A 14185-nucleotide genomic window follows, 5' to 3' on the forward strand; every position below is an offset into this window, starting at 1 on the left:
GTCATACCTCGAAAGACAGCTTGTGGACCCTCTCCCTTCTCCTTGGTGACCAGCTGGGCTAGACCAGCTCCAGGCATATACACTCCAGAGGTTTGTTTCACATGCCTTGGATTTCCTTCAGGTACCTTATAACGCATACCCAAAGTTTACCTGCATTGATCTAAATCTATTCAATGGCAGGGGTAACTCTCACCTTCTTCCCAATTAGGCAGCAATCATCTTCCTTGTATTCCCTTGTCCTGATGATGACCTTAAGTCATGCATAATATTCTTTTTAAAGAAATGTTCCCAAAACACAGTGCTTGACATTTTTAACTTGCACCGTTTAAACACTTTTAAACAAGCACTATGTGTTCAACCTGCACCTAGTACACTAAACTAAAAAAGCATAGTGGATGAGGTCAAGATGATAAGCAGGTAGCACAACCCACAAGGTAGATGCAAAGCTTTCAACCCTGCTTCTCTGGGAACAATGGTGTAAGTGACGTTCCAAGGTGTCTACCCTCCTGGAGGAGAAGAGGGGGTATTAATAACGAGAAAATACCTGGACTGCCGGATTCCATCTCGCGCTGAATGATGCCGATTACCGCAACAGCTGTGATGACAATGACGCCAATCATCTGCAGGCGGATATCCAGCCACTGCATGGCTGTGTCACTGGCAAACCTACAACGCTGGTTTCTCTCCAAGTGCTCCTCATTCTCCTTCTCAAACCTGCAGGAGACCAGAGCAACGATCATAGATTTATTGGCCTAATATAGAGTAGAATTGAGTAGTGCCACAAGTAATTATGAGAGAATCCCCTAACCTTTCTTGGAGAGGATATCAGAACAGGATCAAATGTTTCTACATATTAACAATAAACAGAATCCAAAATATTCACTACTCATGATAGACAGAAGAAGAACAATTACATTTCTTGCTCTTCCTCTGACTAGCAAGTACCTGCAGCCACTGATAGAACCACAAGCAGTTCTTTTAGTGGTAATCCACAGGAAGGGTATCCCTCTATTTGAGAAGTCTCTGTCTAACCAGTGTTCCCCCCAACTGATCCCATCAACACCAACATAGTCTTTTCTGATGTGTACATTTTTAGCATATACTCTGAAAGGATGGTTGGGTGGGTGTTGTTAAGGAACAAGAGCAGGGAACACCAAAACCTGAATCACCCAAAGTTACTATTCCACTTTCATCCTGCACCACCATTCCTTCGCAACTAGTTGGGACCCTGATTATAAACCACACTTGGAGGTGGATACATCATATGCTGAAAAGGTATCACTTAAATAGACTGCTTAGAACCTGATAGAAAACAGCTTTTTCTTTTCTTTGCTTCAGGTAATTATATAGAAGATAGCCCCACCAGAAGCAGCCTCCTTGCTGCTCAGCCTGCACGCCCCACCCGATACTCAGTACCTCACCATTAACCCAGGCATTTCATGACATCACCAAGCATTCAGCATTCTACTACATTACCAAGCACTCCAGCACTCACCCTGACTGAGCAGCAGGGAAGGTGTTACTAAGGAAAGGGTGTACAGCAACACTCAAGTCATAACACAATGATTATAAAACAACATGCCTGGCTAGGCCCACTTAACTGCTCTACAAAGTGTTGCAATGGATATGTGTCTCTGAAAGGAATTGGTGCTGCTTTTGCCTGGCTCATGATCATCAAAAATCATAAATTTCTATATAAATTCCTGGCAGGAAGAATTATGACACTTTTTTCAGTTCAAGTAAAGGTTTATTTAGAAATTAAGGTTATTGCAAAAAACATTACTTCAAACAGGCAATCACTTACCGATGCATATTAAACAGAAAAGGATACTTAAGGATAGTATTGATATACAAAAATCTTCAAGGTAATAATAATATAACTTAAGGAATGATATGAATACATTCAAAGGTTCATAGATATTGTAAGTAGTAGTACATGTCAAAAATTATACAATTGAAAGGGTGTAATAGGAAGTGATAAATTGAGCACAATTATGTGAAAACAAACAGTAGGAAGTCAGGGAGGCTTGGTAACTTCTTGCATTGAAGGAACTGGTGAAGAAGTGTTATTTGCTGTTGTATTCAGAAAATGCGTGAGAGGAGACCAGAGGTGTAATCTCTTCGTAGCTAAAGAGATAGGTTAGACAAGGGCTCTATCTAAACGATGGTTATGGCATACTGCATACCACCATGCTAAATAGGATAGTTTTGAAGAGTAAAATGTAAATGTAAATTGATACTTGTATAGCGCACTACTCACCCGCAAGGGTCTCAAGGCGCTTGTACGAATACCGCTGTGGAACACATCCTGGCTTTCCCTGTGAGGTGTCCACTCTTGGGCACCCCCAAGGTGGAGGCCAGGCATCCTTAGCGTTGTGGAGATTAAGCAAGCTATTGCCCAGAGTTGCAGAGTGGGACTCCATGAATGGAATAGGTACCGAGGCGAGAATGTTTGAGCCCAAGACCCGCCGAGGCGGGGAATTGAACCCTGGTCCCGGGCTAGACCTCTGCATCAGGGTCTGCCACTCTAACCATTGAGGCCTATCCGTACCAATTGGCGGTATGTAACATTTACGTTTGGCAAATTCAAGAAGTCAAAATTTAAACCTCCACACTAGGATACTTTTGCTTTTTACTCAAAATTTATTTTATAGAAATTCGTATTTAGGCATTCATTTTAAATACAATGTATAATTTAAACACCGTGGTGCTCTGGTACAAGAATATATCTAGTAACTAACAATTCCGTATTACGGTTATCTAGCACAGAGTCACCACTTAATAATATGCATTCAGGAAAAATTAAAATACAATGATATCACAAATTAATAAAAAACATTTTATCACAGTTTTAAAAAAGTCCAAAAAGTCGACGCGTTTCGGTGCGTTTATTATACTGAGTGCACCTTCATCAGGACAGAATGAATTAAAAACAGGTATTCATCTTCTTTCTGAAAAAAAGTGAATAGAATGCATGTTAAAGGTGCGAAATTTCTAATTTGAGTTTTTTATCCTAGTGTATGGAACTTAATGTTATGAATTTGCGGCACACTTTCCTTACTTTAAATTTAAGAAAAGGTCGTCCTCCAAATGAGTTTCTGGGACGTTTTGTTCTCTGTTTATTCTGGTAGCACGTGTTTATTAATTCACGGCCGTCAGTGATCTATAGACATAATTTTCCTTATTAGTGATGTCTATACATTGTTTGCAATTTAAATTTACAACTCGATTGTGATTTAATAGACTGCACTTACTTATTTTAATATTCAGAAACATCTAATCACAATACCGGGATGAATGATGTCTTCTCCAGGAGGCGTATTTTTCTTCGAATATATACTCCCCTCTTGTGCGGTCTCCCGACAAAGCTCTTAAATAAGGGAAATATCACAAGTCTTATGAGATTTTTGACATGTTTTTGGAGGAACTGAATAACCAACATGCTGGTTTTCTACCTACCAGCTCTGTGAATCCTGTCAATTTCAAAGGCTTTTAGCTCATTAAGTGGATTTTGACGGTTCTAAGAATTGCTGTCGTTGCCCTCTCTCGTCAGCCGTGCTCCTTTTATTTAATTCCGAGCTGTTGGTTGGATGTGACAAGAGTATAGACTTTAATATAATGTAGACAGTTTGTACCTTGTCTTTACACTACATATATTCTTGTTATTCCCTGATAGTCTAATGTGGTCGTACTTTGCATTTATACCGACCCTTTTGGCATGACACTGCGTAAGCAACAAACTATTTTCTTGAATCCCCATTTACGTTGAGACTCTCCTGGTGTCATGTTTTGGATATGCGGGCACTCTTTAAATATGGGTAACAATATTTTCATAAGTCCCCGTTTAGATATTTGGAATATCCTCGTGCCTACATTTTAGTTATGCGAGCACTCTTTAAACGTGCACCGATGGAGTTTCCCCCGCCCTCTCCCTAAACCTGCGGGTTCTCTCTTCTCTATATTAAGCGTGCTTTCATTATTCTCATGCTGCTTTAACTCCGGGTAGCAAATTACCGGGAGCGTTCTTACCTAAAGTCGGGCTCGTACTTCCTTCGTGTGGCTGCCGTCCGCTTCACTGGAGATGACAACCACACGAAGGCTGCCGGGTACTATTTATACTGGAGGTAATTGAATGATTAGAGCCTCCGCTGCATATCCTCAAGCACTAAATGCCCTTAAATTGGTTCGTTTCGGCCATGATTGTAGTTATTTTAGTACAGCTTACGTCATACGACCCGGGCTCATTCTACCGGCACACCGGAAGTATTAAATGTTTGCTACGCTCGGCGGCCATATTAGTAGTTTATCGATCGTGCACTCGCAACTACGAGGTCAGAATTGCTGGACGCACGGCAAATTTAATAGCAAGCTCAGTTTTAACGGCGGCCATTATAGTATTATATATTCAGCGCGTAAATGAGTAAACTTACATGTAGATCGCCATGTCTGCTACAACTTATATTAAAATAGGAAAAACACATCTGTGTAGTGATTAGCTCTACACTTTTATCTAAGTTTGTTGAACTACGTATGCCTTAACGTGTGTTCACATTAATGTTGTTTATTCTAAGCATTTTCCAGCAATTTTGTTTTTTCGTCTTTCAGACAGTCACAATCCATTTTTTACAACCCATTTTTTACAAACAGGGCGTGCTTATGTCTAATAACACTGTAAATGCAAGCATTAGTACAATACAATATTATTTCTAGATATAAATACAGTACAGTATTATACATCGCTCTCTGTTAGAAAAAAAGGAGGAAAAATGTAGATAAGGCAAAATAATAGTGAAAACACAATACATCTAGATGCATTATTGCTATCATGCAGGAATGTCTCATGCTCTGATTATCAACAATTCTACCATATTTCATCTGCTTTAATGACTTTAATGCATGGCTATCTATACAGTCTCTTCAAGCAAGTACAGTTTGTTTGGCAGTTTCACGCACACTACATTTTATAGCCACCTTTGATCTCTCAGATCTGAATACTTCTGGTTGTCATAAAATCCCTAGCGATATCAGTTAATTCTCAACATTATCTGATTATTTTGTCCCACTCTTCACGGTTGTTTAGCCCCTGGTAGTAGGATTTGAATTTTGACATATAGAACTGTTCCCTCAGTTTGCGCTTTTTGTTGGCATCTCCACCTCTCACAGAGGTTTTGATTTTTTCCAGAATGAACCAATTTAAATCATCTAGTTTATGGTTCTCTGCCATCCAATGATCCACTAATGGTGCATTTTGCTTTTTGAGTCTTATTGCTGATCGGTGTTCTGTCAGCCGCAATCGTATTTCTCTTCCTGTTTCTCCTATGTAACATTTGTTACAGGGGCAGAGGATTAGGTATACCACATTGGAGGTCCGGCAATTAACATGCTCGTTCATCCAATGGGTAACCCCATTCACTTCTACTTTATCAGATTTTATGATACCTTTGCAGTGTGTACAGGTCCCACACGGCAAATTCCCTCTAATAGGAGTACCATTGAGGACATTTCTCTGTCCATTTCTTTTAGGTTCTTGATATGTATGCACTAACTGGTTTCTGATAGTTCTATTTCTTCGGAAGGCATAAGTGGGTTTCGCTAACGGGGTGGCTCCCGTTTTATTTAGAATTCCCCAGTTTTTATTTATCAAATTCTTTACTTTATTGCTAAAACTATTGTAATCGGATACCATAATTATATCGTTCTTCTGTTGTTTAGAATTCTCAGTTGTTTCAAAAAGGCTCTCTCGATTATAATATTTAGCACGCTTGTAAGCTTGTTTTATCAAGCGTTTGGGGTAGCCTCGCAGTGTGAGTTTTTCTGTTAACATCTTTGCATGTTTCTCATAGGTGTCTCTATCACTGCAATTTCGTCTAATCCGTAAGAACTGGCTAAAAGGTATGCCATCTTTTTGGCATTTGGGATGGTAACTGGAGTGGTGTAACAAAGTGTTTCTATCTGTGGGTTTCACAAATAGTTCCACGCTTAATGCTTGGTTTTTTGCATAAATTTTAATATCTAAAAAATCCACAGTAGATTGACTCTTATTAAAAGTGAATTTCAGGTTTGGGTCACCACAATTTATCCATTCAAGGAAATGATCAAGATCTTCCTCCGTACCGTCCCATATAAAGAAAATGTCGTCTATAAATCTAGACCATACTTTGACATTTTCAAAATATGGGCACATCTCATTGTATACATGTTTGGACTCAAAGTTACCTACATAAAGGCAGGCGAGACTGGGAGCACAGGTGGCTCCCATGCTGGTGCCCTTAATTTGGCAATAGTAGTCTTGTTTAAACAGAAAAATGTTATTTTTAAGAATAATTTCAATACAGTCCAAAATAAAAGTATTCTGAGCATTTAAATCGCCCAAGTCATTTTTTAGTATCTCCTCCATCATTTTCACCGTATCCTCCTGGGGGATATTCGTATATAACGCTTCAATGTCCATACATACTAGCCATTGGGTTTCCTTATTAAAACTTAATCCCTCTATTTTGGAGATCATGTGGGTTGTGTCTTTTATAAAGGACGGTAATTCTGCCACCAAAGGCTGAATAAAATGGTCCACATATTTGCTGAGGGGCTCTGTTAAGGACTCTATACCAGAAACTATTGGCCGCATTGGTGGATCTTCTAAGTTTTTGTGGACTTTTGGAAGTCCATACATAGCTGGGACTTTTGGATTTTCATTGATGAGGAAGCGGTATTCTTCCTCACATATTACACTATCCTCTTTGGCAAAGTCTACCAATGTCTTGACTTTTTTCTTCAGGTTTTCCCATTCTTTAGTATTACTGGGTCTGTAATGCATTTCGTTGTTAAGGAGTTTGTACATTCTAGATTCATAGTCGTCCGTGTTGAGGATGACTATGCTCCCTCCCTTATCTCCTGATTTTATTGTTATATCATCATAGGATGACAGTGATTTTAACGCTTCCCTTTCTAGTTTAGATAGGTTATTCTGTGTCCACACTTTTGTATCCAGTAGTTTCTCTAAGCCCATTGTTACCACTTTTTCAAAGGTATCGACCTCCGGACCCACCATGTTAGCATTAGGTGTCCAGTTAGATAGTGGTTTAAGGCCTGATTTGTTGTTGATCACTCTATTGTCTTTCCCCTCAAAGAATTTTTTAAGACGAATTTTCCTAAAAAGGTCCCTGACATCCCTCTCTATGTTAAATCTGCTACCTGTGGTGCTAGGTGCAAAGCCAAGACCTTTCTCTAGTACTTTTATTTCATGCACAGTGAGTGTTTTATTTGATAGATTTATGATTGGGGCTTTTTGGGTCAGTGGTTCCGTTTTATCGTTTCTTGGGTCTTTTTGATCTAATCCCAATCCCAATCTTTTTGACTGCGGGTTCGCATGTAGGGTCTCCTCATGGTCCCCCCTGTCTGTCGATTTCCCTGACGTCCCCTTCTCTGATACATCATATAATAGCTCGGATTCAGAGGGGGAGAGAAACCCAGACCCCAGAAATAGGACAGAGGACAGAGAGGGAGCACAGGGCTCAAATAGAGAGTACCAACCGGCTTTTTTAGGTCAGCAACAGAGACGCCAGCAGAGGGGTTTCAGAACCCGGGGGAGGGGACGTCAGGGAAATCGACAGACAGGGGGGACCATGAGGAGACCCTACATGCGAACCCGCAGTCAAAAAGATTGGGATTGGGATTAGATCAAAAAGACCCAAGAAACGATAAAACGGAACCACTGACCCAAAAAGCCCCAATCATAAATCTATCAAATAAAACACTCACTGTGCATGAAATAAAAGTACTAGAGAAAGGTCTTGGCTTTGCACCTAGCACCACAGGTAGCAGATTTAACATAGAGAGGGATGTCAGGGACCTTTTTAGGAAAATTCGTCTTAAAAAATTCTTTGAGGGGAAAGACAATAGAGTGATCAACAACAAATCAGGCCTTAAACCACTATCTAACTGGACACCTAATGCTAACATGGTGGGTCCGGAGGTCGATACCTTTGAAAAAGTGGTAACAATGGGCTTAGAGAAACTACTGGATACAAAAGTGTGGACACAGAATAACCTATCTAAACTAGAAAGGGAAGCGTTAAAATCACTGTCATCCTATGATGATATAACAATAAAATCAGGAGATAAGTGAGGGAGCATAGTCATCCTCAACACGGACGACTATGAATCTAGAATGTACAAACTCCTTAACAACGAAATGCATTACAGACCCAGTAATACTAAAGAATGGGAAAACCTGAAGAAAAAAGTCAAGACATTGGTAGACTTTGCCAAAGAGGATAGTGTAATATGTGAGGAAGAATACCGCTTCCTCATCAATGAAAATCCAAAAGTCCCAGCTATGTATGGACTTCCAAAAGTCCACAAAAACTTAGAAGATCCACCAATGCGGCCAATAGTTTCTGGTATAGAGTCCTTAACAGAGCCCCTCAGCAAATATGTGGACCATTTTATTCAGCCTTTGGTGGCAGAATTACCGTCCTTTATAAAAGACACAACCCACATGATCTCCAAAATAGAGGGATTAAGTTTTAATAAGGAAACCCAATGGCTAGTATGTATGGACATTGAAGCGTTATATACGAATATCCCCCAGGAGGATACGGTGAAAATGATGGAGGAGATACTAAAAAATGACTTGGGCGATTTAAATGCTCAGAATACTTTTATTTTGGACTGTATTGAAATTATTCTTAAAAATAACATTTTTCTGTTTAAACAAGACTACTATTGCCAAATTAAGGGCACCAGCATGGGAGCCACCTGTGCTCCCAGTCTCGCCTGCCTTTATGTAGGTAACTTTGAGTCCAAACATGTATACAATGAGATGTGCCCATATTTTGAAAATGTCAAAGTATGGTCTAGATTTATAGACGACATTTTCTTTATATGGGACGGTACGGAGGAAGATCTTGATCATTTCCTTGAATGGATAAATTGTGGTGACCCAAACCTGAAATTCACTTTTAATAAGAGTCAATCTACTGTGGATTTTTTAGATATTAAAATTTATGCAAAAAACCAAGCATTAAGCGTGGAACTATTTGTGAAACCCACAGATAGAAACACTTTGTTACACCACTCCAGTTACCATCCCAAATGCCAAAAAGATGGCATACCTTTTAGCCAGTTCTTACGGATTAGACGAAATTGCAGTGATAGAGACACCTATGAGAAACATGCAAAGATGTTAACAGAAAAACTCACACTGCGAGGCTACCCCAAACGCTTGATAAAACAAGCTTACAAGCGTGCTAAATATTATAATCGAGAGAGCCTTTTTGAAACAACTGAGAATTCTAAACAACAGAAGAACGATATAATTATGGTATCCGATTACAATAGTTTTAGCAATAAAGTAAAGAATTTGATAAATAAAAACTGGGGAATTCTAAATAAAACGGGAGCCACCCCGTTAGCGAAACCCACTTATGCCTTCCGAAGAAATAGAACTATCAGAAACCAGTTAGTGCATACATATCAAGAACCTAAAAGAAATGGACAGAGAAATGTCCTCAATGGTACTCCTATTAGAGGGAATTTGCCGTGTGGGACCTGTACACACTGCAAAGGTATCATAAAATCTGATAAAGTAGAAGTGAATGGGGTTACCCATTAGATGAACGAGCATGTTAATTGCCGGACCTCCAATGTGGTATACCTAATCCTCTGCCCCTGTAACAAATGTTACATAGGAGAAACAGGAAGAGAAATACGATTGCGGCTGACAGAACACCGATCAGCAATAAGACTCAAAAAGCAAAATGCACCATTAGTGGATCATTGGATGGCAGAGAACCATAAACTAGATGATTTAAATTGGTTCATTCTGGAAAAAATCAAAACCTCTGTGAGAGGTGGAGATGCCAACAAAAAGCGCAAACTGAGGGAACAGTTCTATATGTCAAAATTCAAATCCTACTACCAGGGGCTAAACAACCGTGAAGAGTGGGACAAAATAATCAGATAATGTTGAGAATTAACTGATATCGCTAGGGATTTTATGACAACCAGAAGTATTCAGATCTGAGAGATCAAAGGTGGCTATAAAATGTAGTGTGCGTGAAACTGCCAAACAAACTGTACTTGCTTGAAGAGACTGTATAGATAGCCATGCATTAAAGTCATTAAAGCAGATGAAATATGGTAGAATTGTTGATAATCAGAGCATGAGACATTCCTGCATGATAGCAATAATGCATCTAGATGTATTGTGTTTTCACTATTATTTTGCCTTATCTACATTTTTCCTCCTTTTTTTCTAACAGAGAGCGATGTATAATACTGTACTGTATTTATATCTAGAAATAATATTGTATTGTACTAATGCTTGCATTTACAGTGTTATTAGACATAAGCACGCCCTGTTTGTAAAAAATGGGTTGTAAAAAATGGATTGTGACTGTCTGAAAGACGAAAAAACAAAATTGCTGGAAAATGCTTAGAATAAACAACATTAATGTGAACACACGTTAAGGCATACGTAGTTCAACAAACTTAGATAAAAGTGTAGAGCTAATCACTACACAGATGTGTTTTTCCTATTTTAATATAAGTTGTAGCAGACATGGCGATCTACATGTAAGTTTACTCATTTACGCGCTGAATATATAATACTATAATGGCCGCCGTTAAAACTGAGCTTGCTATTAAATTTGCCGTGCGTCCAGCAATTCTGACCTCGTAGTTGCGAGTGCACGATCGATAAACTACTAATATGGCCGCCGAGCGTAGCAAACATTTAATACTTCCGGTGTGCCGGTAGAATGAGCCCGGGTCGTATGACGTAAGCTGTACTAAAATAACTACAATCATGGCCGAAACGAACCAATTTAAGGGCATTTAGTGCTTGAGGATATGCAGCGGAGGCTCTAATCATTCAATTACCTCCAGTATAAATAGTACCCGGCAGCCTTCGTGTGGTTGTCATCTCCAGTGAAGCGGACGGCAGCCACACGAAGGAAGTACGAGCCCGACTTTAGGTAAGAACGCTCCCGGTAATTTGCTACCCGGAGTTAAAGCAGCATGAGAATAATGAAAGCACGCTTAATATAGAGAAGAGAGAACCCGCAGGTTTAGGGAGAGGGCGGGGGAAACTCCATCGGTGCACGTTTAAAGAGTGCTCGCATAACTAAAATGTAGGCACGAGGATATTCCAAATATCTAAACGGGGACTTATGAAAATATTGTTACCCATATTTAAAGAGTGCCCGCATATCCAAAACATGACACCAGGAGAGTCTCAACGTAAATGGGGATTCAAGAAAATAGTTTGTTGCTTACGCAGTGTCATGCCAAAAGGGTCGGTATAAATGCAAAGTACGACCACATTAGACTATCAGGGAATAACAAGAATATATGTAGTGTAAAGACAAGGTACAAACTGTCTACATTATATTAAAGTCTATACTCTTGTCACATCCAACCAACAGCTCGGAATTAAATAAAAGGAGCACGGCTGACGAGAGAGGGCAACGACAGCAATTCTTAGAACCGTCAAAATCCACTTAATGAGCTAAAAGCCTTTGAAATTGACAGGATTCACAGAGCTGGTAGGTAGAAAACCAGCATGTTGGTTATTCAGTTCCGCCAAAAACATGTCAAAAATCTCATAAGACTTGTGATATTTCCCTTATTTAAGAGCTTTGTCGGGAGACCGCACAAGAGGGGAGTATATATTCGAAGACAAATACGCCTCCTGGAGAAGACATCATTCATCCCGGTATTGTGATTAGATGTTTCTGAATATTAAAATAAGTAAGTGCAGTCTATTAAATCACAATCGAGTTGTAAATTTAAATTGCAAACAATGTATAGACATCACTAATAAGGAAAATTATGTCTATAGATCACTGACGGCCGTGAATTAATAAACACGTGCTACCAGAATAAACAGAGAACAAAACGTCCCAGAAACTCATTTGGAGGACGACCTTTTCTTAAATTTAAAGTAAGGAAAGTGTGCCGCAAATTCATAACATTAAGTTCCATACACTAGGATAAAAAACTCAAATTAGAAATTTCGCACCTTTAACATGCATTCTATTCACTTTTTTTCAGAAAGAAGATGAATACCTGTTTTTAATTCATTCTGTCCTGATGAAGGTGCACTCAGTATAATAAACGCACCGAAACGCGTCGACTTTTTGGACTTTTTTAAAACTGTGATAAAATGTTTTTTATTAATTTGTGATATCATTGTATTTTAATTTTTCCTGAATGCATATTATTAAGTGGTGACTCTGTGCTAGATAACCGTAATACGGAATTGTTAGTTACTAGATATATTCTTGTACCAGAGCACCACGGTGTTTAAATTATACATTGTATTTAAAATGAATGCCTAAATACGAATTTCTATAAAATAAATTTTGAGTAAAAAGCAAAAGTATCCTAGTGTGGAGGTTTAAATTTTGACTTCTTGAATTTGCCAAACGTAAATGTTACATACCGCCAATTGGTACGGATAGGCCTCATGGTCACCTGGTAAAATAAGTACCCAGAAAGGAATCTTTTTTGATATAACTTTTGACCCAGTCCTTTCCGGTCCCTGGGAAACTCTCTTTTTTTGAGATACTCTAACCATTGAGCCACACTTCTCCAATTTTTTTAAATCTGTTGAAATGCTACAGCAAGTAACAAGCCAATGAGTCTTAGTTGGGGTTGATGTTCCCCCCATTCTGGTGCTAAACTACCTAGGAAAATGTTAGTAAGGGAGAGGGGTATGTTGGTATGAAAAATAACGTTGATCTGGTGCCAAACTTGTTTCCAAAATTTAAAAACATGTGTGCATGTAAATATCATGTGTTTGAAGTCAGCGTCACCTCGGGCGCATGTCCAACATGTGTTAGGATTTGTATTGTGTATCTTGTGTAGGTGAACAGGGGTGAAAAACAAACGATTGTAGATAAAGAAAAGTGGTTGTGTTGTACTGGCCGCTCTAGAAGATTTCCTGAGTTTCATCCAAATTCTATTCCATAGAGTAATGGGCCAATTCGCTTCCAGATGAGAATCCCATGAGAGTTCTACTTTAGTTTTCTGTCTATTATCGGGAGGTGTCATTAGACGAGAATAAATATTGGAGGCTTTGGGGTTTATGAGCAGGAGATTATGCCATGGGAATAAGGGATGGGATTGTGAAGGGAGTGGAGTTATTGTACTCTGCAAAGTCATACATCTAGGTTTAAAGGAAGGAGGTAAGTGATAACGAGATTGCACTTGTGTAAGTTGAATAGGTAAGCCTTGGTCAAATAATTGGTGCACCCAAAGTAGACCTTTATTCCTCCATACCTTCCAGTATCTGAGTTTCCCTTTAAAAAGGATCAGCTTATTATGCCAAATTGTGGAGTTGAGAAAAGTTTCTGAGTTATGTGTAGCTAAGTGAGGTGCAATAGATAATAGATATTGCAGCTTTGGTATCTGAGTAAAGTAGGGCAATTAAGGATGTAATTTTTGGTCCAACACCGAACCATTTGAGAGTGTGGAAGATAAATGGACAATAAACCCAATCAAAGGCTATTTCTGCGTCTAACGCAATTGCTGCCAGAGAATCCAAATAATGTAATGATTCGTATATAATGTCAAAAAACAGACGTGTGTTATCTGTGATACTGCGACCTTTGACAAAACCTGGCTGTTCCATACCAAGTAATAGTGGAAGATGGGGTTCTAGTCTTAGAGCTAGAGCTTTGGAAAATATTATATAATCTATGTTTACTAAGGGAATGGGTCTATAACTTTTGCAAAAACGTAAGTCCTTATCAGCTTTTGATATTAGACAAATCAAAGATTCAGAAAAAGAGGCAATTAATTTACGTGAAGTGATGAAGGAAGAAATAAGAGAATATAAGTGTGGGAGTAATAAATGAGCAAAGTGTAGGTAAAATTCCACTGTAAAGCCATCAGGGCCGGGGGCTTTGTCTTTTTTATGTGTTCTCAGAGAGTTAAGAAGTTCAGCTTGTGTAAGGTCAGATTCCAGGATTTTTAAATCCATCTGAGGATTGATGTGTTTTTTAATTGTGGAAAAGTAATGGGAAAGGTCTGTATCTGAAGGTGTGCTTTCTGGTGTGTAAAGGGACTTATAGAAGTGTAGAAATTCTTGGAGAATTTCAGGGTCTTTAAGTTTCGGAATTTGATTGTCATCTGTAATAGAAGCAATGTGAAGTTTTTGTTGTTTAATTTTCAAATAATT

The 14185-nt window shown here is 38.9% G+C and overlaps 1 protein-coding gene across 1 annotated transcript in view; it reads right to left on the reverse strand.

Annotated features, from left to right (window-relative positions):
• Positions 1-14185, reverse strand: part of LOC144762274 (ATP-binding cassette sub-family C member 10-like) — a 1353417-nt gene that overhangs the window by 201322 nt on the left and 1137910 nt on the right. The window contains exon 17 of the mRNA XM_078647416.1: positions 545-714. Within this exon, the coding sequence (XP_078503542.1) occupies positions 545-714 (170 nt within the window). The remainder of the gene's footprint in view (positions 1-544; positions 715-14185) is intronic.

Source organism: Lissotriton helveticus, chromosome 6, assembly GCF_964261635.1.
Source record: "Lissotriton helveticus chromosome 6, aLisHel1.1, whole genome shotgun sequence".
In the NCBI taxonomy this organism is placed as follows: Eukaryota; Metazoa; Chordata; class Amphibia; order Caudata; family Salamandridae; genus Lissotriton; species Lissotriton helveticus.